At 33.6% G+C, this 27,625-nt stretch overlaps 2 protein-coding genes across 2 annotated transcripts; one reads left to right on the top strand and one right to left on the bottom strand.

Annotated features, from left to right (window-relative positions):
* Window positions 1-6,405: 6,405 nt before the first annotated feature.
* On the top strand, window positions 6,406-10,275 carry LOC110727561. Its single transcript, XM_021907128.1, has 5 exons — window positions 6,406-6,791; window positions 8,448-8,611; window positions 8,735-8,765; window positions 9,019-9,121; window positions 9,660-10,275. The coding sequence occupies exons 1-5, from the start codon at window positions 6,489-6,491 to the stop codon at window positions 9,770-9,772; spliced, it is 714 nt and encodes a 237-aa protein (XP_021762820.1). The 5' UTR covers window positions 6,406-6,488; the 3' UTR covers window positions 9,773-10,275.
* A 580-nt stretch (window positions 10,276-10,855) lies between these two features.
* On the bottom strand, window positions 10,856-11,158 carry LOC110727454 (putative lipid-transfer protein DIR1). Its single transcript, XM_021907013.1, has one exon. It carries the CDS (start codon window positions 11,156-11,158, stop codon window positions 10,856-10,858), a length of 303 nt encoding a protein of 100 aa, XP_021762705.1.
* Window positions 11,159-27,625: the final 16,467 nt, after the last annotated feature.

Raw genomic sequence — 27,625 nt, 5'->3', positions numbered from 1 at the left:
CGTTTTTCCTACAAAATATTTTCCGACAACCAGTTCCGACGGAGATTTTGTCGGAAACGGGATTTCTGACGGAATTCAGGGTGTTTCTGACGGAATTTTTCCGTCGGAAATGGCTGTTTTCTAGTAGTGTGGACTTATATTCTTATTTTCGTAGCATTAACCTATTTATTACTCTAACATACATGTTCTATAAATTTACTTTTTGTTGATAATCATCTAACATCGTTGTTCCTCATTTAATGTAGGTTTAATGATAGCAAGGTGAGGGACAAGGTCTCTGGTAAGCTAATAGGCTACTATCGAGAGCCTTGGAGGAATTACAGAGAGGATGAAAAAAAGAAAGAGCATTGGTGGAACTTGTTCAGCGTATGACATTTTGTACTTACTTAATACATGTATTATTAAGTGTATTGATGGAGTTGAATTTATAACTTTAAGAGTTTGTCATTCGTAGAAACAATGCACATGGGCACCTGAGTTGAACGAGCATGTGAAGAAAACCTTCGAATTCAAGTTTGCAAATCGCCTACGTGACATGTTCCACACAGTCACACACAAGATGAATGGCGCCAAGTCAAGCTGGCTGAATGAGGAAGTCCACAAGAAGATGATGGAGATTGTTTCCACAGATCCGACGTATCAGAAGCGATCTGCACAAAACAAGAAGAACAGAAGAGGTGGATCCATGGACAATGTAGTTGAACCAACCCACTATCAAGGTTCTATTTCATCTGTACAACATGCAAAAAGGATGGTAAGTTTGTTTTATAGGCAAGTAAAATAGAAGTCAATTGTGTATTACTATGTAATGATGGTCTGACATGTTAACTTTGATTTGCTGCATGTACATAAGGCGGTGAAGAATCAAGGCTAGCTACCAACTACTCCTGAGCTTTTCTTGAAGACACATTTCAAGGATGTGCCTGGGAAAGGCTCAGTGCCTGCCAACGCCAAAGCCAAGCATATTGCGGTAACAACTTCAATATAACTAGTCTCTAAACTTATTTGATTAATTTCATGAAAATTTGGCAAAGTAGAAATCATTATAGGCGTATTTGGTTCTATATTGATGAAAATGCAATCTAAAACTTACTTAAGTGCTCCTTTTATGTTATTTCAAGGCATATGCACCAATAACTATGTAATATTGACTTGTTATAAGAATGAATAAGTTCATTTAATAAGAAATGTAGAAAATGGGCAAAGTTAAAGTCATTTAGGCCTCATTTGGTTCTACCTTGATGAAAACGCTTCCTAAAACTTAGTAAGTTGCTCCTTTTATGTGATTTCAAGCCATTTCCACCTATAAATATCTAATATTGACATGGGCGGAGGAAAAATGAGTTTATTTGATAAGAATTGAAGAAATTAGGTAAAGTAGAAGTCATTTAGGCCTTACTTGATTCTATTTTGATGAAAATGCTTCCTAAAACTCACTTAAGTGCTCCTTTTATGTGATTTCAAGCCCTATACACCTAAAAATACCTAATATTAACATGTTAGGAGGAAGAATGAGTTCATTTGATAAGAAATGAAGAAAATGGGCAAAGTAAAAGTCATATAGGCCTTACTTGGTTCTATTTTGTTGAAAATGCTTCCTAAAACTTAGTAAATTTCTTCTTTTATGTGATTTCAATTCATAAACACCTATAACTATGTGATATTGATATGTTATAAGAAAGAATGAGTTGACTTGCTAAGAACTGAAGTAAATGGGCAAAGTAGAAGTCATTTAGGCCTTATTTGGATGAATGTGGATGAAAATGGTTCCTAAAACTTAGTTAATGCGTATTTTTATGTGATTTCAAGTCATAGACACACTAAACTACTTAATATTGACATTTTTGGATGAATAATGAGTTCATTTGATAAGAAATGAAGAAAATGGGCAAAGTAGAAGTCATTTAAGCCTTACTTGGTTCTATTTTGCTGAAAATGCTTCCTAAAACTTACTTAAGTGCTCCTTTTATGTGATTTCAAGTCATAGACACCTATGACTATGTAATTTTGAGATATTATGAGGAAGAATGAGTCCAATTGATAAGAAAATGGGCAAAGTACAAGTCATTTAGGCCTTATTTGGTCCTATTTTGATGAAAATGCTTCCTAAAACTTACTTAAGTGCTACTTTATGTGATTTGAAGCCATGGTCACTTATAAATATGTAATATTGACATGTTATAAGAAAGAATGAATTCGTTACATAAAAAATGTAGAAAATGGGCAAAGTAGAAGTGATTTGGGCCTTATTTGGTTGACTTTGGTGGAAAATGCTTCCCAAAAGTTACTTAAGTTCACACATCATGTGATTTCAAGGCACATCCACCTATTATATATTATGTGATGTTGACATGTTATGAGAAATAATGAGTTCATTTGCTTAGACATGTGCAAAATAGGAAAAATAGGAGGCATTTTGGCTAAATTTGCTTGAATATTCTAGAAATTAAATAGACATATAACTTATGTTGTTGGTAGTTTTTTAAACAATATATGTTCGTATGATGTATATCCTGTAGGAGGCCTACCAGAAGAAGGTTGAAGAAGCAAGTACTCAAGGGATTCAGAAGAGTCCGAATAGTTGTTGGGAGACGGTGGGTGGTCACAACAAGAAGGGTTGTGTTAAGGGACTTGGCCAAAGTGCAGAGCTGTACTATGGCAACCGGATGGGTCGAGTTTCCAGGTCTTCACAGCAGTACACGCCGTCCGTTCTTTCTCAGATGAAGGATCAGATGGAGCATAGGGTGCAGATTCTTCGCAGTGAAATCTGAAGTGAATTGGAAGTAGAGATGCAATCTCGATTTGAAGCGCAAATGGCCGAAACAGAGTGGAGAAACCAGGAGAGGTGGGATGAATTGATGAGTCGTTTCCTCAACAACGGCACATGTTCCACCATTCATCCTCAGCATCAAGACCCCAGGGACGACCTAGGTAGTGGCGGAGCAGGCCAGGGTACCCCGGGAATTATTAAGCATAGCTTTTGTTTATGTAGTATGCACATGTACTTAATTCGGATTATGTTTTATGCCTGCACACAATCTATATATTTTTATTTATATATATATAAATATTTCCGTAATTCAATCATGAATTTAATTTTATCATGAATTAAGTGCAGGAGGTATAGGTTTCGAATGATGTTAATTCAGCAACAAAATTTATTAAATCAGCAGCAAAATTTCCGACGAAATTTCTGATGCAATTATCCGTCGAAAACAGGAACTTTGCGACGGAAATTAAATCCGTCGGAAGATTGCGACGGAATTGCCCATGCATATAGCCGTCGGAAAAATATAAATTCTGAGGGAATAAATATCCATCGAAAATTTGCGATGGAAAAATGCATCGCAAATTTGCGACGGAATAGTTATCCCTCGGAAAATTGCTTATCTACGACGGAATATGTCCGTCGGAAACTAGTTCATTTACGACGGATTATTCCGTAAGAAGAGGTATTTAATGACGGAATTAAATCCGTCGGAATTTTGTGACGGAATTTCAATTTAGGTCAATCCTGACTCCGACAGAACAAATTCCGTCGAAATATGCTTTTTCGACGGAATTTCCCTCGAAAAATGTCAAATTTCCTACAAAATGTTTTGCGATAGATGTTTCCATCGGAAAGGTGATTTTCGACGGATTTTCATATGTTTCCGACGATTTTTTTCCGTCTAAAAAAGGTTGTTTTCTAGTAGTGTTAGATTGTGATTGTTGAGTTAACATATGAAAATTTAGATATGTAATTTGCAAATGAAAATTTTCGTACATCTCTATTGAATTTTGGCCTAATGTCATTTGCAAATTGCAATTCTTATACGCTCCATGGTTTGGTGACTTTAGCATAGGCCATATTTACCACGAAATATTGAACCTTACAAATACCACAAAATCAAGAGACTAACAAATAGGAGTAAATTCCTTAACTAAGTAAGATTAAGCCAACTTAGGAATAATTTTATGATAATTTCTTTTGAAAAATTATTCTACAATACCTAGGTAGTTTGGAACTTCAAATAAAGGGAATTTCGAAATAAACTAATCAGTGAGAATTATTTATGAGTTTGAGTCTGTAAAGTACGACTTCTTCTGTGATACCAAATTACATCAATGACTTCGGTTAGAAACATGCATGAAAAGAATTTCACAAATTGAATGGTATATCTATATGGTTATTCTCTTAATCCAATTTAGATATAACTCATACAGTTCGTAAATCTATGTGTATAGAAAATTATAACTTATAAATGACAAAATGATTTAGGTAAAAACCAATCTCAAATATCTAATACCGGCAAAAATATTTTGACCCTCGAAAATGGTTGACTTCTATATATATATATATATTAAAACAGAGGACGCTCAATCTACAACTATAAACACATGTCACTCTGTGGTTAAAAAATTTCCCGCTTAATTTTCTTACCATAAAAATATCAACTAAATCTTATTGTGATATTGTAAATCACGATAAATGTGTATATTCATACAATCATACAATTAAAAAAATATTCTTATACTAATAAGATCAATTAGTATAACAAAATATATTATCACATATATATTGATTGCACTTAATATATTATAATTTCAATTATTGATTGCACAAAATCTATTATAAATTAAATTATGATATAATATTTCTATATTAGTGATTCAATTAATAGTGACTAAGCCAGTTAAAAAAATTTGATCTTATTACCTATTTACATACTCATAGTGACATAATATTATCACCCTAAGATACAGTAACTAAAATTTGCAGCTTTATAATTTATTTATAAATGGCATATGACATGATTAACGATTTCACCTCTCTCAAGAAAAATTGGAAGATCAAAGTTAGAATTGTTAGAATTTGGTACTCTCCAATCCTACCCATTTCCGCTATTCTAAATAAATTAAAGAGTTTAATTTTCAATACCAAAATATTTTTTAACCTTATATATGTCTTCTATAAATCTTACATATGGATACTTTTTAGTAAATATTTTTGACATCCTATAATTTTAGATTTTTAGTAAATTACAATTTATCAACGAAAATATTTGATCAAATAGTATTACTTTACACATACTTAACAAAATATCAACTAAATAAGTTTAAAACGTACTATTATTAACAACTCATACATATTGAAAAAATTTCTAAAGTTTATAATGTTTTACAAACTTGCACTATATCATGTCAATATACATTGTAAATATACTTTGTAATATATTCTATAAATTGTCAAAATATTGATTTCATGTCAAATTGTTGCCAAAAAAATGTAACTTATATTGTTTTACCATTGTCAAATTTCACACAAAATTATAAATAAGAATTTACATATACTTAAAATAATATCCTAAATAAGTTTGATAAAAAGATGGACATAGACCTGTCAATCGGGTTGGGGTCGGGTCGGGTCATTCCGGACCACGTGTCATTTCAAGTTGGGTCACTTCATTTCACGGTCAAGAAATGTTCAACTCTAACCCAAAGTTTTGGGTCAACCCAACAGTTTAGAATAATTTTGTTAACCTGTCAATCGAATCGGGTTCGGGTCAGACCATTCTAGACCACGGGTCATTTTAGGTCGGGTCACTTCATTTCAAGGGTCCAGATATGTTCAATTTAACACAAAATTTTAGGTCAACCCAAAGGTTTAGAACAATTTTGTTATATAATTTATTTTTTGTTAATGTTTAGAAATTTATGACTTTCAAGTTTACTTTGCTATTATTTTTTTCTCAATTTTTTAATCGAATATTCTCAATAATATTATTTTTAGCCATTATATGCCTACTACATATTTTAAATTGCCACAAAGCGCATCAATTCCTAACTAATAAAAAATGATGATAAAAAAAAATACTTGTAAACATTACAAAATTAAAGGAGGAGGCTAGGCTAGGCCAACGTGGCATGCATGACGATAATGTGGGTTATGTGAATGCATGCAATTAGTGTGGATCGATAATTGGTGTAGGAGGTTGTTGTTATGGATCTGTGTAAGAGTTATATCATATGAGATGGATAAATAAGATAAAAAAATAGTCGGATGGTAGACAAAATAATCAAACTCAATCAATAAACTAGATATTAATTTTCAAATAAGTGTAGAAAAATGATCAAATTTAATCAATAAACTCAATGAACCATTAAAACGGGTCAACGGGTCGAATTTGACCCGCATGATTAAGACAAACATACAAATGAATATAAATTGATACACATTATTGTGATAGTGATTGTTACAAAATAATGAATAATATAGGGTTTCACTATTGTAGATTAAATTAATCTCCTACAATTTAATTTATAAGATTTACTCGTGTAGTATTTGAACTTTTAAAACCGTACAATTGTACGAGTTCTATACAAGTTCACTTCTAAAGTACAAAGATTAAAACCCAACCTCATTTGATCCTAGTGAGTAGTGACCAACATTGGTTAACCAAGTTTAGGACCTCGGCTCTTAGAATTGAAACATTGCCACTCAAAAAATGTTGTCAGTAGCAAGGCGACTCCAAACACAAAACCCATGCCCATGTCTTCTGCAACTCCGATTCGCCGGCACCGACGCCGGCCAATACCGGAACCGCCGTCGTCATTGTTTTACTGCTTCTATGAAAAAAACCGACGACAAATCGGAGTGGTGGGTTATCGACGGCGAGATGCACGAAATCGGAGAGAACGTCCCATTAAGAGAACGCTTCGTCATTCCCAGAGATAATCTCCCCAATAGACGTCGCAAGCAGCTTCGCGACCAGTTTATGCGCCGCACTCGTCTTGTTCTTAAAGACTCTGTTCGTTTCTCTTTCTCTATCTTCCTTAATTTGATTATCAATTTTAATTTTTGTTGTTGGCAATTGATTGGGTAAATTAGGGTTTATAAAGGGTGGTTGATTAATTTGGGGTTTGAATTGAATCGCGGCATGCACACCAACTGTTTGCTAAAATTCCCAAGAGGAATGGTTGTAGGGCATTTCTGATTATTCCTGCTAATTTTTTAATGAACTGCAAAATAAGTGTCCTGTATCAGAGTTTGTAGGAGAATCTTAGTTTGACATCAATTGGTTTATTTTTGGTTGTTGTTGTTGTTGTTGTGATTTTGAAAAATGTTTAAATTTCTGCCCTTCAATTTGTAACTTACATTAGTTTGATTAGGTTGCTGTTGTGCTTGAGCATAGAGCCTTCATATTAGTTTAATGAGGTTTGCTTAAGTTTATAGTGCAGTTGAGCTTTATGAGCTTGTTTGGATGCTTGCTTAGGGTATATGTGGTTTGGGTTTTGTAAGCTTTCGCAATTACAATATTTCATTTTGACAAGGGTTTGATTGAAGCCTGAATGGATTAATATTATTTGCTCGAGTAAAAGAAGGGTCCATATTAAGTTGTTCTTCTGATGCTATTATCATTGCAATTTTCCTTCTAACTCGAGAGATGATTGAGGGAAGGGTTCAAGCCATGTTTAACATTGCTTGAGACTAGCTTAGGTTTGTTAAACAACTTATAAGCTTGGAAAATTTCCACTTTGGTGACATGAGGTTTACTATAATTCCAGTTTGGGTGTTGTGTGGTTTCAATAATTTAACCTTTGTGCCATGAGCAGTTAAACTTCGTTTCAATAGTCTTGTGGTTAGTAATTCCACTTTGGTGCCCATAGTTTTAAACTGTACTCTTTTTTTTTTTTTTTTTTTTTTTTTTTTCACCTATGCACTAAAATATTTATTAATGCTCATTTTTGTAACAAGCAATCAACTTTTTTAGTCTTACTCCGAATTTCATTATAAGGAAAAAAAAATTTCAATTTTTTTTCTTTTTTACTTTGATTAGTCGTATTTCATATATATATAAAAAAAATTAAAAAAAAACTCTTAAAATCTCTCCATTTAAAAATAAATCTTATGTTGTTCATGTTATTGTTTCACTCAATTCTAATAAATAAAGAAATAAAATATACTCTGACAACTCTGTATTTATTGAAAAACAAAACCGAGTTTGAAAACTCATGGCACCATAGTAAAATTATTAAAACCACAGGGAACCAAGGTGGGACTTTATCAAGATCAACAACCTTAGGGCACAAAAGTGAAAATTTTCCTATAAGTTTTCTAGGCTCAAGGCTCAACCATCATTTCATTTTCTAGTGTCTTTGTTATGTTTTCTTGAATTCCTTCTGTTGCTGTCGCCTGTCATGACGAACCTAATAGGATGTTTCTGTCTGGCTGTTACTATAAAATCCGAAGGAAGAATGACTAGGAAGGCTGAAAGTGTTAAGTTCTTGTTGATAAGTTCCATCATGTATTTAGAACTTTTGATTAGGCTTTTTGATGATACTGACTGGTAATATTGATAATAGATTCTACATTTCTACTTCTTTTGTGTTTATTCTTTATACAGAGTGCTCGCTTTATGGTTAACCTTTATTTAGGCCTAAATTTTCTTCTTCTTTACTCTAAGGAGCAAGAATCTTTCTGCAAAAAGTACATGCAACTGTACAATGAGCTCAGAGAGAACTGGGAGCGGTTATATTGGGATGAAGGTTACTCTAAAAAGCTTGCTGCTGATCATGCAAACTATGACTCTCCTGAAGAAGAAGATGATGGAGACTTTTCACCTTACAGGTTTGTCTACTATGACTGCTTGTTTTTTTACTGGCTCATATATGCTGGTGGCCATGGGTATACTGTATAGTGACTAGTGAGTTGGTTTATCTGTGCCTAATTTTATCTGTCTATTGTTTGTAGGAGAGGTGGATCACATGCAGGGCAACTTCAGGTATTGTATAATGAACTTATTACATTGATCATTGTTTTTTCATCCCCCCCCCCCCTCTCTCTCTCTCTCTCTCTCTCTCTCTCTCTCTCTCTATCTCTCTGTGTGTGTGTGTGTGTGTCCACCAACATAATCTATCTTGACTGTCTTAGAGTCTTGGACAGTTGGACTGTATGTCTGTATGTAATGCGATGGTTACTTCCAATTTGTCCCTGCTCCTTATGTACTAACACAGAGTTACCAAATTTCAATGCAGGAACAAGGTTCGTCAAGGAACAGACAAACTGAAACTTGGGAGAAAGTCCACCAAATTCGGGATAAATTTGAATATGACAGAGAGATGAGAATGAGAGACAAAGGTAAGTCTCATGTTTAGGTTTCCTAAATTTATACTACCCCCGTTTCATATTATTTGCAACATTTGTCAAAAGTAGATGTTTCATATTATTTGCAGCAAATGTTTTCTTTCCTTTTTAAGTTGTTATTTCTCTCTATCTCTCTCCTCATCACATGTATCTCTATCTTTCTCTCTTCATTTAATACTCACGAACAAATTTTGCCGATTAGTCCGTGCTAACTCATTTACGGCAAATAACTGAAACAGAGGTAGTAGCCTTTTTTCGGGTTCTTGTATTTATGTATTGGGATTCACTTCTCAGCTTTCTTCTTCGAACTCCTCCTAGCACCTTTCTCTTGCCAAAAAGTGCATATTTAAGAATAAAAGGGAAAATAAGCTAGGAGTTGGAAATATATTCTCACGACTCTTGCATAATAAAATTAGGAGTTCTATAAAATAAAGTGCTAAGCTGATACAAGTATATGAATTTAGACATGGAATATTGCTTTTAAAATGCTTAAGATTACTATATGTGACATGTTCGGCATGCCTCACTACAGCTTTTGCACCAATGAACACGAGAAACTCTGCTGGTGATCATAGAGCATCCTTCAAGAATCAACCCTTTGATGCAGAGAGATACTTTTCTGGAGAGGAAGAGGAAGAGGATTAAAAGCTGTTGGAACGGATTATATCAGTTTATTGACCATTGTTCTAAAGTTGAGGAAGTTTGGGAAAAATCTCTTGCTGAATAAACCACTTTTGAGACACCTCTCTCAAACAACCAACCTAGGGAAGGGTGTTGTTTGTGGATTACAGAAAAGGTCCTGAAAGTAAAGCTCAGAGTGGTGGCTACGACCAAAGCTCTTAAGAGTTCATCCTTTTTGGCCGAAGTCCAGTTTCTAAGGCATTGCCGTAAGTGTGCTGATTGGTTTGCTGGAAATGAACAGCGTAGATTGTATGAGTGAGATCTGTATTAGACATTGACTTTTTGCTTTTGATGTATCATTTACGATGAAGAACTTAACTTCATGAAGGAAATTTCTGTAGTGCTTCCTGTCATGTTCTGATGAACAGGTCTTTAGTGAAACAGTTTTAGGAGTATATTATGTCAAAGAACAATTTGTGGTGTATTGGAACTAATATGAAATAAAGAACAATTTTTAATAGTATCAACTCTACTTGTTCAAAGGTAATTCAACTCTGGTATGCAAGGTTGTCTTTAGTGTTGCTCTTCTGCTAGGTGACAACTCTGGAAACTGAGACGGGTCCGTCTTTGTCTCAATGGAAAAATAAGGGGGCGACTGGGGGGTTATTGGAGTATACACTTGTCTCTGTGGCGGATAGGCTTTAACAGTGATTGACGGTATGATGTTGCAGGCTTTTTAGGGTTTAATTGCTAGATACAAGGTATTAGTGTATAACGAGCTGAGTTCTGTGAGTAATTGCGAATCGAAAACTTTCCTAACAGATAAAGAGAAACTTAACTTGTGCAATTTCAATAATATTGATATGCAAGGTTGATGTTGAAGTTACATCGTTCATGTAAACGAAGACACTTTTGCAACCACATTTGGTTTACATTTATTTGCTTCAATAACCTAAGGCGCACACATTACAAACAACACTTACAAAAATAAAAAACATCAACCAAACTAATTCAAAGAAAAAGCTTAATTTGCTTACAAGCACACTCATCTTAAAACATTAAGCAACAACAACAAATCTCCAGAGAAATTAAACAAAAAGGGAAGCCTCAGCAGTTGATAGGAGAAAGGTTGCACATAGCAGGAAGCTGGGTGCAGCGGTTAGGGTCAACCCCGAAAGCACGTAGCAAACTCGGCTGGTTATTCTTGTAGTTACACAGGCATTGAATGTCATCGGCATTCAGACCCTTGACCATGTTGCAGCAAGCCGGGGATGGGCTTGTCGGGTTGCTTGTAGCCACCGCGGGCTTGCAGGTCATCAGGTCCTGCACGTTTAGGTTGCAGGCACCATTGCAAGCCCCCGAAATTGCAACCATCATTGCAAGAAACAATACTGCCTTTCTCATTGCCATGATCGAAACCTCAACTATTTGGTGTGCTTGTAATATAACTCACCCTCTCTTTGAATAAGGTTGATCTCAATAAGCTTGATTTGTTTGCGTATTATAGGAGTATACTGTAGGAAAAAGCTGCAAAATAGTCATTAAAAAAACAAAGAAATATGTAAGAGGGAATAATATGTTAGCCAGTAGTTGGCTCCCGTGACTGAAAATTGGCAGGATATATGACAATTTACACTATTGAAGACTTTAAAGTTATTTTTGTAAGGTGTGTTATTTAAAGGAAATTGTTTGATTAAGATGTTTAGATTTTTTTTTTTTTTTTTTTTTTTTTTGGGGGGGGGGGGGGGGGGGGGGGGAGGGGGGGTTGGGTGTGTGTGTGTTTGCGTCATTCATATTTATCAAAATTGCCATTATTTCAAGCAAATGGTCAATATTGTCCTTGCTTAACCCTAACCCATTTCTTCTCCCCCTTTTTTATCTCTATCATCAAACACCCTAACCACCAACCTTTTTCCACACAACCACATATAGAGGTTATCGGCAGCAATTGGTGGCAGTGGAAGGCGGCGACGGCGGTTCAATTGGCGAGATGGCTGAAAATCTGAGGAAGGAGAAGTTTTCCGGTGAAGTTTTTTTATTTTTTTTTTATAAATTAGGTGGCTGGTAATGGAGGCCAGAACCGATTACCATGGACAGTAACCAGTTTTGGCCTCCGGTTACCGTGGATGGTAACCGGTTTTGGCCTCCGGTTACCTTGGTCAAATGGCGGTTTCTGGCCAATTAAACCACTTTAAACCCCCGGAAAAAAAAAACTGACGACAGCATTCCCTGTTCGTTTTCCAACAAGCCACCTCCATCACCATCCATTTCTCGTCAACTTTCACGGTAGTGTTGGCAGTCCGGTGTAGATGGTGGTTATTGACACGGTGTTTATGGGTTGTGGGTGGTCGATGTGGTGGTGGGTCGTACCGATGTTGTGATTGGTGGTGGTTGACTTGGTGTGGTGGATGGATTAATGTTAGAGAAAGAAAATGGGAAAATATTTTTAATAAGGGCAAAGATGTCTCGCTCTTTGCTTGAAATGATGACGACTTGATAATTTTTTATGGCGGTATTTTGCATTTCACTTAAGGTATTGGATGTATTGAGAATGAGGTATAACTTATATTTTCCCTACAAATTAGTTGAACTATGAAAGTGTTATTCAATTTTACTTGTTTTTCTATTAAACAATTATTATTATTATTATTATATTTTTTTTTAGAATTCATGAAAAAGAACTAAGGTCTAAGGACACAAACTTGTTCAATTACCTCAATATATATATATATATATATATATAATTCTCACCGACACAATACTTATCCCTAGTTTATTAATATCAATATTCTTAGTTTTTATATGTTTTACTCCCTCAGTCCCACATTATAGTTCATGTTTTTCTATTTTGGAAACCCAAAATGTTGTTTCTATTTCTATTTTTGGATAGTATGTAAAGACCATTATACTCTCATTTTTTAACATTATTGATTATACTTCCTACATTACCCTTGAATTTTCCACTTACCTTGTACTCTTTTTTACTTTCTCTTTCTAACTTTTGTCTATAATTGTACTTTTCACTTTTATTTATTTATTTATTTTTTAAATGTACTTTATTTACTTTCTTCTCCCATCTTAAATACCATAAAAAAACATAAACAAGAAGTATAAATTGGGATGGAGGGAGTATGAATCTGCAGCCTTAGTTAGGATTAATTTGTGTGTTTGTGGGGTTTTAATTTTCTTTTCTTTTTTGTGTGTGTGTAATTATTATGATAAACACGATTCACGACTAAGAAAATGGTAATTAGTTTGGGTGTGATTTTATCAAAATGTCTGACCATATAAAAGTAATGTACCACCAATTAAAAGTGCATTTTCTAAATAAAATTTCGTTATCTCATTAGCAACTCTAAAATGAAATTCAAGTACTTTAGAATTAGATGAATATAATAATTGTTGGATATCGAATGGATAATACAGAGTAGGAAATTTATTCAAATAATTTTTATATAAGGGATGTACGAAATACAATTGTTTTTTATCAACTAACCATTAAAACATAGTATTAAAACAAATTTTATAGCACAAAGTTATAGTGTGTAAATTTTCAAAGGGTTTTGGCTTATAGCGGATAGTGGATGTGCTATAGTAAAAAATAGATGTGGCACATGACCATTGTTTGGGATTAAAGGACTGTCTCTAAGTTTAAAGTCTATTGATTAGTGAAACAGGGTATCTTCACTTTTAAAGCTTTGGCTCGTGAATTAATTTTGGACGTTTTCTAGTTGGAAGTTTCCTCTTATTCCAAAGGACACATTTAGATGGTTTTTATAATTAAGGAGATATGGATCTATACGATGATGATGCTAGAAATTACGAGTATATTATTTTGATCATTTGGATAACCAATATTGTTAATTAATTACATAAGTGTAGGCACGGAAAATTTATACCTACACGTACCACATTAGATGTTAGGCTGGTTAAAAGTTAAATTATGAGATAACTACTTTTAATATTGATTGGAAAAGAAGGATTGGTATGAAAGTTATTTCCGTGTACTTTCGTTTAAAGAGGGTGAAAAATTAAATAATGTTTATATATAAGACTAGTTGGTTAAAATATACCGTTAATCACAAAATAGGGGAAGCTTTTTTTTTTTTTCTTTTTCTCCTATCATGTCTAACGAGGCGATGTGGCCTTAACTTGTTATAGGGACAAAAAAAATTGATTAGTCTTTGGCAAGTTGGACGTATGAGAAGCCTTTAGTTATAAGAAAATTGAATGGTCAAGTCAGTGTCGTCTTCACCTCTCACCAAACAGCCAGCAGCCTCTAATTAACTAGGGTTACTTGAGTCAAGGTCTTTGTCTTTACTTTTCCATGGAAAAAATTAAGAGGTCTACAATGAGTGCTTTCATAGTTACATTCAAACTATTTAGTCGCAATTCTACCTCTAATTTTAAGGTCATTATTTTGTCTCCATTTATCATCCCCAAATGAAGATAAGTATACGCGTAGTGTCGTAGTTGGTTTGATTATGTGGAAAATTACGAAATTTTATATCACTATATTTCATCTATCCCATGCATATATTTAAATAAATTTATATATCTGTTGAGCCCATGAGAAAACCCACATGTAAGAGAAAGTGTTGTCCCACATTGAAAGAGTATAAAAGTGAAGAAGAATATTGGGATGTGTTTTCCACATTGAAGAAAAGCAAAAGTCGTGTCCACTTTATAAGGCTAAGGAGCTACTCCCCTCATTGCCATATGGTTTTGAGGTGGAACCTCCTTGGAACCGCATAGTGGACACTTGTGACGGGTGTGGTCTAGGCCCATTTATCATGGTATCAAAGCCCAGGTTGAATTATGTTGTGATCTGGTCCAGTAATTATGGATAACTCACATGTGAGGGGGAGTGTTGAGTCCATGAGAAAATCCACATGCAAGAACTATCACACATAGGGATGTGTGGTCTAGGCCCATTTATCATGGTATCAAAGCCCAGGTTGAATTATGTTGTGATCTGGGCCGGGGATACAAACCATACCCGCCATAGGTGATGGGGCGGGGGTGGATTTTAGGTTGTATCCGCCCCATCCCCAACCACCCCACTTCGTACCCGCCCCATCCCCACATCCATATATTTTAAAAACAAAATTATATGCTTTTATACTATTTTATAAAAAAAATCATGTAATATAAAATAGTAAATATAATACTTTGTAATACACTTATATTATAAAAAAAAATGTGTAATATTAACAATAATTTTTTTTCTTTTTGCAATCTTTATTAATTATGAAGGATTGTGTATTTGGGAGGCGGGGATTAGGCGGGTCTTAGGTGGGGATTAGGTGGGGGTGGATATCCAAGTGGGGGTTGGGGCGGGAATGGTTTTGGAATTGTACCTGCCGGGGCGGGGATGGGGATGAATTTTAGACCCGCCGCGGAGATGGGGATGGGTATGAAAATTTTAGATGGGGATGGGGATGGGAAGGCCATCATCCGCCCCGCCCCATTGACATCCCTAATCACACACAATGTATATTAGTATTTTTTGACGCATTTTTTGACGTAATTAGAATTGAAGAAAAATTGTGCGTATTCTCAAGTTTATCACATGCACGTAATAATCAGATCGAAAAGTACTATAGATTATCGAAATTTTTACGTACTCGTATATACTGTTGTAAAATCATCCAGTACAAAATTATTTGATTCTTGCATAAAATTGTAACTTGTGAATTTTAATTCATTTATTTTACTCGTATAATTTACTCGTATATATTCATACTTGTTACATTTTTTGCTTAACACCACTCTATCACAAACGAACTAAAGGTCATGAGCTCAATAAGTAGATAATACTATTATCTAGTGGAGTGATGGAGTGGAAGTTAATCTAAGCAATTGACTGGTTTGGAAATGTTGCACAAAGGACCAAGTTGGACGCACCGATCGGGATCAATCCCGAAAGAGCGTAGCCAAGTCCCATTATAAACCTTTATAAAACCACAGAGACATTTTATATCTTCACCATTTTGGCTCTTCACCGTCTTGCAACATGCCGGGGATGGGTTCGTAGGATTCTTTAAGGCCACCGCCGGCTTGCAGCTCATTAGCTCCTGCACATTCAGCTTGGTGCAGTTTTCTGCGTTGCAAGCCCTCCAAATTGTAACCGTTACTACTAAGAACACCAACACCTTCCTCATTGTCATGATATGATTGATACACTGTATGCAAGTATTACGTACTTAAGTGGCCTAGTAGTACTATACGAGTGTAAGAGTATTTTTTTTTCTTCTCTTAGAGTAGGTTTGATATGACTGAGTTTAATTGATTGATTGTTGGATCGTATATATAGTGGGAGATATGGACTGAATATTGAAAAAAGGGCAAATTCATTATATTACTATTTGTAAGCTCTCATTAGGTTTGGTTAATTAACTGATCATGTCAAATTTGTGCTTGTGTCTTTAATAAATAAGTTGAAACCTCAACCAAAACCTAACTCATTTATAATCATTATAACGGGTCGTCAACCTATAATGAAAAGATTTTCCTATGATTTTATTTCTACTAACTATTACTAGCTATCTTAAAGCAAATTGAATTAAACTTATGCTTATTTAGATTTTTTTTTTTTTTAAAAAAAATAATTACAATTGTAGATTTTACTTTTTTTTACTGTGGTTGAAATTAATATGTAAATAAGTTAAATGATTCAAAGCAAATTGATTTCGACAAATAGGAAATGTCAACCTCTCAAATAACTCATGTTATATTAGCACATCTACTTATATTATATGGGTTGAAAATCACAACCCTACCTCGCTAAGCTATATACTAGTTATTCTCACTCTAGCTCCATAATGTACTGTTGGTGAGACATACGTACAACTAGTCATCACAATATCTAAATAGTAAAACAATCCATCGATCCCATAATAAGTACGAAATCACCCTAGCTAACATGACCTTTAACATCAACAAGACCATGAGAAAATTAAAATTACTCCTCCGATTACTTTCTATTCTATTTACCAATCAATTAATTTGGCACATTAGTTTGTAGATTCATCTCGTGACTCTAAGATAAGGTTAAATTCATGAGTGGCACATGATCAGTGTTAGGAGTTTACATCATTTCTTTGATAATAAGGTCTATCGAATTGTCGAGCTTGGTTTTTACACTTTCTAGCTTGCACTCGTGAGCTAAATTTGGTAGTTTGGTCCGTGAAGTTTTCATTGCTCGATCGGATATTATGTTCGTAAGGTTTTAATCGGAGATGATCATGTGATGATGATACTATGAAATAATGTTAGGTGGTTGATAAGCGAGTCAAGTTATATGACCAAATACATACGACTTAGGAAGACTCAATGGAGATATAACTGTATGACCATATACGAGTTAGGACTTGAGCATGTGATGATACTATGAAATGTTAGGCGATCCTATTAAGATAGTCAACATTAAAAAAATTTGTAAGCCTGGCCTTTCTCAGCGTTGGAGCCAGAATTTTCTAATTGGGGAATGACAACTAAACACAGATAAGTTATACAAGGATAATCAATATATATACTAAAAGGCACACCAGCAATGACATGTGTCGATTTCTGGTGTGTCCTTAGTATATTTTTTAAATAATTAATTACTAAATTTTATTTAAGGAAGTTATTTTTTTAAAAAAAACAAGATTATTTTTGTCAACTATTAGCAATAATATTTACATTTTTATGTTGATACTCAATTAATCACGGAATAATAAGGAAATATATAATATTTTTCAAGAAGATGTATTTTTGGTAGAATATTTTTTATGAATATGATCTTGATCAAATATTCCATGTTACTTCAATTTTGTTCAAGATATTAAACAATTTTGTTCAAAAGTAATTAAAATAACGTACCGTGCATGGCACGGGACCTAACCTAGTATCACTACTAGAAAACAGTCGTTTTCTGACGGTATTAATCCGTTGGGAATACCCCAAAATTCGTAGGAAAACCCGTTTCCGACGGAATTTCCGTTGAAAACGGTTGTCGGAAGACTTTTTGTAGGAAAAATAACATTTTTCGAGGAAATTTCCGTCGGAAACGATTTTCCGACAGAATTTCAAGCCTCGGAAAATATTTCTTCGGTCAGTAAAGTCCGTCGGAAATTCCTACCCAAAAAATAAAAATAAAAAACACCCCCACGGCCTCACCTCACACCAGCCCCCGCCACTCCATCCCCCAACCCTCCACCAGCCCTAAACCCACACCACAACCACCACAAGCAACCTCACAACCACCGTCCACCAAAAAATAAATCGAAATATACCACAAATAATACGAAATTAGCACCAAAACAAATCGAAACCAGTAGATCTAATTTCAAAAGTAAGTAGATCTAATTTCGACTTTAATTAAAAAAAATCGAAACAGGGGAAACAAATCGAATTACAGTAAAATAAAATGTAAAAAAAAAAAGCTGAAAATTAAATTAAATAATTATACAATTATCTCATAAAATTTATAACCTAATATTACAATTACTTCAAAAATTAAACATAATCAGAAATTTATTAAAAAAAAGTAAAACTAGATCTACAATCTAACCTAAATTAAAAGAAGATCTACAATACTTGTATGGTTGACGATTCTTGCGACGGTGGCTGTGCAATTGATGTTGTTGCGCGTTGCCGGTGTTGTTGTGGTCGCCGTTATTGTTGCACGGTGGTTGTGATGTTGTGGTCGCTGTTGTTGTTGTTGGTGGTGATGGTGATGTTGGTTGTTGATGTTGTTGGTCATAGATAGAAGAAAGAGGGGAAAGAAGAGGAGAGAAGAAAGAGGCGGAGAAGGAGAAGAAAAGAGAGGAAATAGAAGAGAAGAGGCGGAACTTGAGGAGAGAGAAAGATAAGAGGAGAGGTGGACGACCAGGGGAGAGAAAGAGAGGAAAGAGAAGAGAGGGAAAAAAGAAAAGGGGAGGAAGAGAAAAGGGGGTTAGGGTTTAAAGAAAGATCCCTTTTAAAAAAAAATCCGTCGTGACAGAATATTTTTCGTCAGAAATGACCTTTCTCGACGGAATATTCCGTCGAAAAGAACAAATATTCCGATGGATTTATATTTCATCGGAAATTTTCAACGGATTGTTTGAATTCGTCGGAAATATACGACGGAAAAAAAAATCGTCTGAAATTTCAAATTTTCCGACGGAATTACATGTCCGTCGGAAATGGGATGTTTTCTTGTAGTGATAGTATATAGAAAATCAATATAATCAATCATATTATTCAAATAATTCAATTTTCCTCATTTATTTATATTAGCTAGTTGTTTTATTTTCATAGAGTCTGCTACAAGACCGTAAAGATAAATTATGTATACTTCGAGTTATTACAAAGGTGTTAAAAAAGTTCGCTTAATTGCACGTGAAAGGGGTCGAAAAGAGGTTGCACGAACACAGGTAAGTGCATGAGACGATCATAATCAATCCCGCGTATCACATACTCTTGCGGACTATTCTTCTGAATTGAACAAAGGCATTCAACATTCGTGCTAGTAAGACTCTTAATAATTTCGCAACAAGCTGATGATGGTTGGATCGGATTGGTAAACACAGTTGAAGGGCTGCAGTTCTACATGTGTTCCGGTATCAGATAGCAGGCTCCTTCGGATATCCCCCAATTAATTAAAACTGCTACCATTACCACTACAAACATCATGATCGCCTTCTTCATTGTTGCCATTTTTAGAAATTTCTGTCTTCGAGTTTTGGCTTGATGATTGATGCTATATTATCGAGTTTGATTAATTAATTAATTAATTTGTGTTTACAAGAGGTCCAATAATCCGTACATATATAGGTTAATTGATTGATTGATTGATATAATTAGGTAAACCAACTACATTTACCACCGAGAACAACCCAAAGTTTGGTAAAATTATTGTTATATGCTTATAGTAGTATACTAGTATTAGATGAATATGTCCAATGTATTGGCAACCCTTGTTATATTCTACATTTTCACACTATAATTTATTGTGAGCATAATACTTCACCTTACATACCTAGTGCAACTTATTGATTATGCTGTCTTGTTTTAGGAAAATTTCACGGGATTATGTCTAGTAATTTCACGTTCTTCAAAACCTCTCGTTTAATCATGAGAAGATTGAGAACAATATCACCCTTAGTACTATATATACAGTAACTTATGTAATGTTTGCAAATATACAATACTCCCTTTTTTTTTGTTTTATGGTATCTATTGACATACAATATAATTGTGAGTGCAAATCAATTCTCACTTATAAGTTATAAATTAGCCCAAAGATGAGGTAGCTTAGTCTAGACTCTAGAGTGATACTAAGTTCCGAAAGCAAACCCATACACCAATTTTACAAGCTAAGTATGAGACTAGGACGTACAAAAATTGGAGGAATGATTAATTTAAGCATCAAATTGTTGAGAAACTGAAATTAAGTTAAAGAACCCTGAAGTCTCGATCGAATTGACTAAATTTCATTGAATTTGAACTGCCCAAGCAACAAAAAAAATTTAAAAAAAAAAATACACACAAAGAAAAACACCTAACAAAGGACATAAAACTAAAACTATGTTACGGAGTAACAATATAATCATGGCTGTCAAAAAAAAAAAAAAATAAAATAAAATAAAATCATGAAACAAAAACTAAATAACACTGCTGCGACTAGAAACATCTAGTCACCAAAGTGCTCACCATCTTCCTTACTAAGTTTCACGATCCTCCAAGACGATGTTGCCCTAGGAAAACAAGGCTCTCGATGTAAGGCCCTACATCATCAAGCATTGTGAACTCTTTTTCAGAAGGACAGACTGCTTTGTTGTTGGGTGTGGTCCAAATTAAATTTATTTTACCCAAATTATGCTTGATCTTGATCGAGATTAATCATGATCACTCTATACTAGAGTAGATCAATGCTAAGTATGTTGGGTGCACTAACATGATTTCTCTAGTAAATCCACTTAGAGAAATCTAGATATTTCCTTATAAAGTAAATTGCAAATATGGAGCATATCATGTGATAGTGTGGAATTCTCTACATTGTTCTTAGTCCACCGCCGTATACAACTATATATATGGAGTTTAGGCACTTCATTGGGAGGTACACAAGAGAAGCCACTTACTACATACTAGCCTTGTACATACTATCCACCTACGTTGTTGTTCTTCCTAACAGTGAAAGTTAGTATTGTACTCGTACTACTCATCACTCATTTTACTACTTGTTTTGTATTCGATTTCTTGCAACATGTGCAGCAACATGCTACACATATCAAGTATCAACTGACCAAAAGACAAATCTTGTGCAATACTTTTACTTCACCTATATTAACATTGGGCCCTTGGTGGTCGCCCTTCAAAACAACCCTCAAGGCCGGCCCGAACTTTCATTGTTCTTTGATTCCACAATATTGATGTAAGCTAGAGTAGTTAATATCTACCCATATACATCTTCACCATCAATGAAATAATTTATAAGAATCATTCACGCTGTACTCTTCCATAACCCACAATTTACTAAAGCAATCATTATGATATATTGCAAGCTTGTAATATGTATTTGTAAGAAATATGTTTCAGAACATTAATCACTCTGAAAACTTCAATTCCTAGTTATATTCCCTTTACGTTTAGGTGTAGAATTAATCTCCAAAACCCAATGTATACCACCATTTGTAAAAACTCATTGTTCCATAGTATTTGATGTCGGATGTAAAATTGAACCGTGTACTATTTTCCAAGTATATATGTGAATAGATGCATAGATTGCTAGCCAAACATGCGTTCTATCATTAGGGAGAAGCCCGATTCTAACAACTTTGAAATTTAAAGACAACATATCATACCTAAATCTTAATGCACGAGATCATACATTGTCACTAAGATAAGTGATAGGGATACTTAAAAATTAGTGCTGAACCCTTCACGATGAAAAATATTAGCAAAATACACCAACCCATGTCAAGAACCAATAACTTAATGCCTTCTACCAAAAAGACATTATTTAGTTTTTATTTTAATCTAGTATTTAAATGTTATTAATTATGTAAATGTTATTGGATTAGTCGATTATAGTGTCTATTTTATTAATTAATTTTTACTAATAACTAATTAAAAATATTGAAGGTCAAAATTCTGTCTTGATAAATGTGCAAGTCAAGTGATGCATTTAAAAAAATTAGAGAGAGTATTAGAGTAGTTAACCAAATACATGCTTCATTCTAGGTACCTTGTCATTTTATATACAACTTTATAAAGAACGATTTGCTAAATAGGTAACAATTTTGGTGGTGTTCAACTGCTTAAATTAAAAATCAATTTTAAAATCGATAGAAGCTCTTCATAGAAAAATTTAAAAATTTTATATCAGAGTAATTTTCTTATAATTAAGACAGTTTTGACAAAAAAAAAATGACTAAACTATTTTTTTTTTATTTAATACGAACTTATTATTTATTTGACATAAACATACAATTAACCAACAATATGACATTTTCTAAAAATAAAATAAAATAAAATAAAATAAAAACAATATGACATCAATTATCCAATCTCTTTGTCAAAAACAAAAAATATCCGATCTCAAGTCAAGGGCGTAACAAATTTCCTTCCATTCAGTCCCATCGTTATATAGATGTACGTAATCATTCAATCATTTACTACTTAATAAAACCAACACAACATAAAAAACATGTAATCAAATGCAAAAATAGATTTTTTTTTTCCTGATTTTATTAGTAAGGACTACAGTACAGAATACATTAATCTTGAGGAGGGGTACACTGAGGTAAGCCACAATTGGTCAACATATCAAAAAAAAGTTTCTTATCAATTTGACCAGGGAAAAATGGGGAAGAAGGAATTTTGCAAAAGCAGCTAGCATCACCCTTTTTAAGATTGTTGCAACATTTTACGCTTGTTGGTCTAGGACTAAGCAATGATGGCCCACAAAACACAAAGAATTCATCTAAGGGCACACCACATATATCCTTTGGCAAGTCTATCATTAACACTTGACCCGTCATTACCATGCTAATTACTGTCATTAACAACATTGCTACTACTACCTTCTTTCTCATTATCTCCATAATCCTTAAATATTATAATTTCACTGATCAATGTTTTTCTTTCTTCTTAATTAATTTTAGTTTTGTGTTTGATGAGGAATAATGTATTTCCTTAGCTACTATCTATGTAGAGCATTTTATACTGCCTCAAATGGTAATATTAGATATTTCTTTTCCTCATTAAATTTGTGATCTCATTTGATTTTACTTGCCTTTTTTGCGTTTGGATAAATTTAAGACAAAATCAGGATATAATAAATACAAATAAATTGAGCCTTTAATTTGACTATGACATAAGCGTGTTCACACCAAGCCTCAAATTATTTAAATTGTTTATCATTATGAGTAACAACCCCCCCCCCCTATTTTTTTCAAATGAAACGTTTCTCTTGTATACTTATGTCAATGTTAAATTTTGATGAATAATATCTTTAATTATCAATAATTAAAATTATAATAATTGAATGTTAATAATTTATTCATTGAAACCATTCTAATAAGTATCTACGGAACTAAATTTTTTTCTTACGTATAAATAATAAAAGTGTATAAAGTGAATAATACAAAGAGTCAAAACGTTTCATTTTAAAAAATGCGAAAGGTGTAGTTTTGAAGAATTTGGAAATTTACCGATCCTTAAAAGGAAAAGGTCAGGGTCAAGGTGCGTGCTTCACATGAATAGTACACCACAGGACCGTACCGCAAAAGATCACTTGGTTGGTTAAATTAGAAGTTTAGAACGTAACTATCAACTTTACCTTTTACTTATCATAAAATCTATTACATATAAGCCTCATGTCAGTACTTTAATAATTAAGGTCACTATATATCTTTATGTGATCGAATAGACTCTAGAATGCTTCCCAACCATCACTTATTAAATTTGAAACACCAAGTTGTCACTTTTTTTTTTCCGACTGTCATACATAAATTATAGGTAAATTAATTAATTTTATTGTGTTACAAGAGGTCAATAATCATGTAAATTGATTAGTTTCTTATTGTAACAAATTTGATTGATATGACCAGGTAAACCAACTACATTTACCACCGAGAACAGCCCAAAGTTTGGTATAAATTATAATATGCTTATAGTAGTATCGGATGAATATGTCCAATGTGCTGCCAACTCTTGACTTTTTCGACATTTTCATACTATAATCTACTGAGAGCACATAATTTCACCTTATTACTATAATAACATAGTGCAACTTATTAATTATGTTGTTTTGTTTTAGGTAAATTTCACGGAATTATGTCTAGTAATTTCTCGTCCTTTAAAACCTCTTGTATAATCATGATCGAGAACAATATCACCTTTCAACTGGATACATGTTTGTACTATTGTCATTTTATATATAAAGTAGTTAAATTATAATATAATATAAAAAATTGTGATTTGGGCTAGGTTGTTTTATAATTTGGGCTTAAATAATTGTTATTCTATTATTTTCTTACAAAAATGAGCTTGGATTGAATTATGACTTCGGGATAAATAACATGTTCCAATTAAAATTAATTCGAAATCGAAACTTGCGCTTTGTGTTCTAATTCTTATTCCGAGTTTCTTAATTTTTGGGTCACCCCTATGTAATACTCCGATTGATGTTAGTTTCCCTTACATAATGTAAATACTATGTATGATTCCCTCGATATAATTATTTGCAATTGTAATTACTCAATCATATATAAATTAAATCCAACAAAAACAAACAAACATAAAACTAAAATCAAATGCAAAATCATATTTTTTTTTTCCGATTTTTTTTTTTTTTTTTGAAAGTTTTTCCGATTATTATTAATACATAAACTATGGATTACATTAAATTGGAGGAGGGGTACACTCAGGTAAGCCACAATTGTTCAACGTAGCCAAATAATATTCTTTAACAATACCAAGATCGGGCAAAAGAGGGGAAGAAGCAAAATTGCAAAGGCACTCAGGATTACCATCTCCAAGAACGTTGCAACAATTTGTACTTGGCTTTTCGGGATTAAGTAAAGCTGGCCCACAATTTAAGATGAAATACTTAAAATAAAACCCACATAACTCCTGCGGACTAGGACAAATCAAGGTATAATAAATACAAATAAATGAGCCTTTGACTAGGACGGAAGCATGTTGACACCAAGCCTCATATTATCAAAATTGTTAATCATTTATATACGAGTGTATACATTTCTTGTGTATACATGTGTCAATGTAATTTTACTGTCTTCGTATTTTTTCAAAAAATAAAACGTTTCTTGTGTATACATATGTCAATGTAATTTTGACCAATGATATATTTAATTATTAATAAGTAAGGCTGTAAATGAGCCGATACGTTCATGAACTACTCACGAACAAACTCGGTCAAGGTTCGGTTAAAACTCGTTTATGAAGTAACAAACAAGCTTGAACAATAATTTTAAGCTCGTCAAATAAATGAACAAAGCTCGAATAATATCATGTTCGACTCGATAATGCTCGTGAACAACTCGTTTATGCACATTCATAAGTTTGTTCACGCTCAATTATAACAGTAAAAACTCGCTCAAACTTGAAAAATCTTTATTATATTAAAACTACTTTAGTATATTACTCATATTTATTTGTAAAAACTACGAACTGTTACATCCCATGGAAACTTCTCATATAAATTACGTAGTGCACTAGAATTTAAAGGTTTCGCTCGTTTATTTAATAAAGCTCGTTCAAACTCGACCTTGAACTCGAAATATAAATGAGCACGTTCGTGAACAAAGCTTGAACAAGCTAAATGCTTAACAAGCCAAGCTCGAACAAGTTTTTTAAAAGCTCGTTCAAGCTCGAGATAGCTCAAACACTAAAAAATTTTATCAAGCCTTGTCCGAACATACTAAAACTCGGCTCGACTCGGATCGTTTGCAACCTTATTAATAGGTAACGATTATAACAATTAAATAGTTTTAATCTATGCATTCAGATGATTCCAATCAACATCTACAAACTATATTTTTTTCTTATGTATAAATCACTATTATCATTAGTCAAAGTGTATTAGGTGAATAGTGCAAAACGTCAAACATTTTACTTTTAAAATTCGGAGGGAGTTGCTTTGAAGAATTTTGAATTTACTGCCTTAAAACAAAAGGTCAAGGTCAAGATGCTTCACATGATTAACACCACAAGACCCCGGAAGGTCACTTTATTTGGTGGGTAGAAGTATCAACTTTACCTTTTAATTATCAAATATAATCGGTTGCATATAAGCCTCAATAATGTGTCGGTACTTTAAGATCACTATATATCTTTATGTGTAATATTTAAATTAGGGCCGAGTAAAACTATCTGAAATTTTGAAAATTCGATAATTCGATCAGCATCCGATTCGAAAATTATGGATATCCGATCCGAAAATATCGGATATCAGATATCACCATATTGAATTTCGGATCCGATCCGATATCCGGAAAAATTACTTGCATTATTATTTCATTTTTATTTTACGGTTTCAAACTTTCAGTTACTCTTTAGTATTTATCTCATTCTCCCAAAAACCCAAACCCTAAATCCATTTCCTAACCCCTCACTGCTTCTCTCTCTTCTCTCTCCTCTCAGATCCCCTTCACCGCCCCTTTCTCTCTCCTCTCTCCATTATCTCCTCCTCACTGATCTCAGTCATCTCACGGTCATGGCTCCCCCCTCTTCCTCACGGTGGATTCCCTCATCTCTCTCACCCTCGCAGCTGCTCCTACTCCACCAGCGGCGACTTTCCTCAGTCCTCAAGCTCCCACGTATTAATATCTTGGGTGGCTGGTTGACCTCATTCATTCTTCTTGAGATTGAATCTTGAGAATCTTGACTTGGTAGGTAATATCCTTGTTGCAATTAGTATTAATTGTATAATTAAATTAATAGCAATTAGTATTGATTGTAGCACATTGATGGGTAATTTGTAAAAATTAGTTACACTTTACTTCATAATGTATTTTAAGCTTTTATCTATCAATTTGTTCTGCTAGTTTTTTTTTTTTTTTTTTTTTTGTTGTCACCGTTATTGTTTTTGAACTATGGTTCAGGTTATACTCCATAAAACAAAAAAAATTAAATGTATATTTTGCCTTAAAAAACAAATTTGCTATTAAAATAGCATTTAAATAATATATTTTTAAAATATCCGAACATTGGATATCCGAACTATTCGATCCGAATTTTTCGGATCGGATACGAATATCAAATACAGGAATTTTCGAATTCGAATATCTGATCCGTGATCACCCCTAGTTCAAATAGTGGATGTATAAGGTTCCAAATTACATTGTATGACCTTAGGGTAGATGCATCCCAACTATCACTTAAGTTTTAATACTAGATCTCATAATAAAAATAATAATTGTACGTGCATGACTTTTTTTCTCCAACGGTTATACACAAATTAGAATATTACTCCGTATAAAATATTTTTTGTTAATATAATTAAACTGAGGAAAAATTAGAAAATAACACCCCAAAATTGTCACGATCTTGATTATAATACCACAAAAAAAAAAACTTTCATTATAACACCACAAAAAATTGGTTTCACCACCACTTAACTTTGTCGTCCAAAAAAACCGTTAAGTGGGCCCCACACAGTACACGTGTCAATCAACTATTGGATTAAAAAAAAAGAACAATAATAATAAAAAAAGAAATACCTTATAATTCTAACCCAGCCACCACCCCTACCACTGGCGCTGGTTCCCATGGCCGTCAACCCTACCCTACCACGGCCGTCACCCCAACCCAGCCCCCATCGCTGTCTCCCCGACCTGAAACTATCGCCGAACCACCTAGACCCCAACCCAAACCAGCCCA

This window comes from Chenopodium quinoa, unplaced genomic scaffold (assembly GCF_001683475.1).
Source record: "Chenopodium quinoa cultivar QQ74 unplaced genomic scaffold, ASM168347v1, whole genome shotgun sequence".
NCBI lineage: Eukaryota > Viridiplantae > Streptophyta > Magnoliopsida > Caryophyllales > Amaranthaceae > Chenopodium > Chenopodium quinoa.
This window is presented reverse-complemented; position numbering and strand designations above follow the sequence as displayed.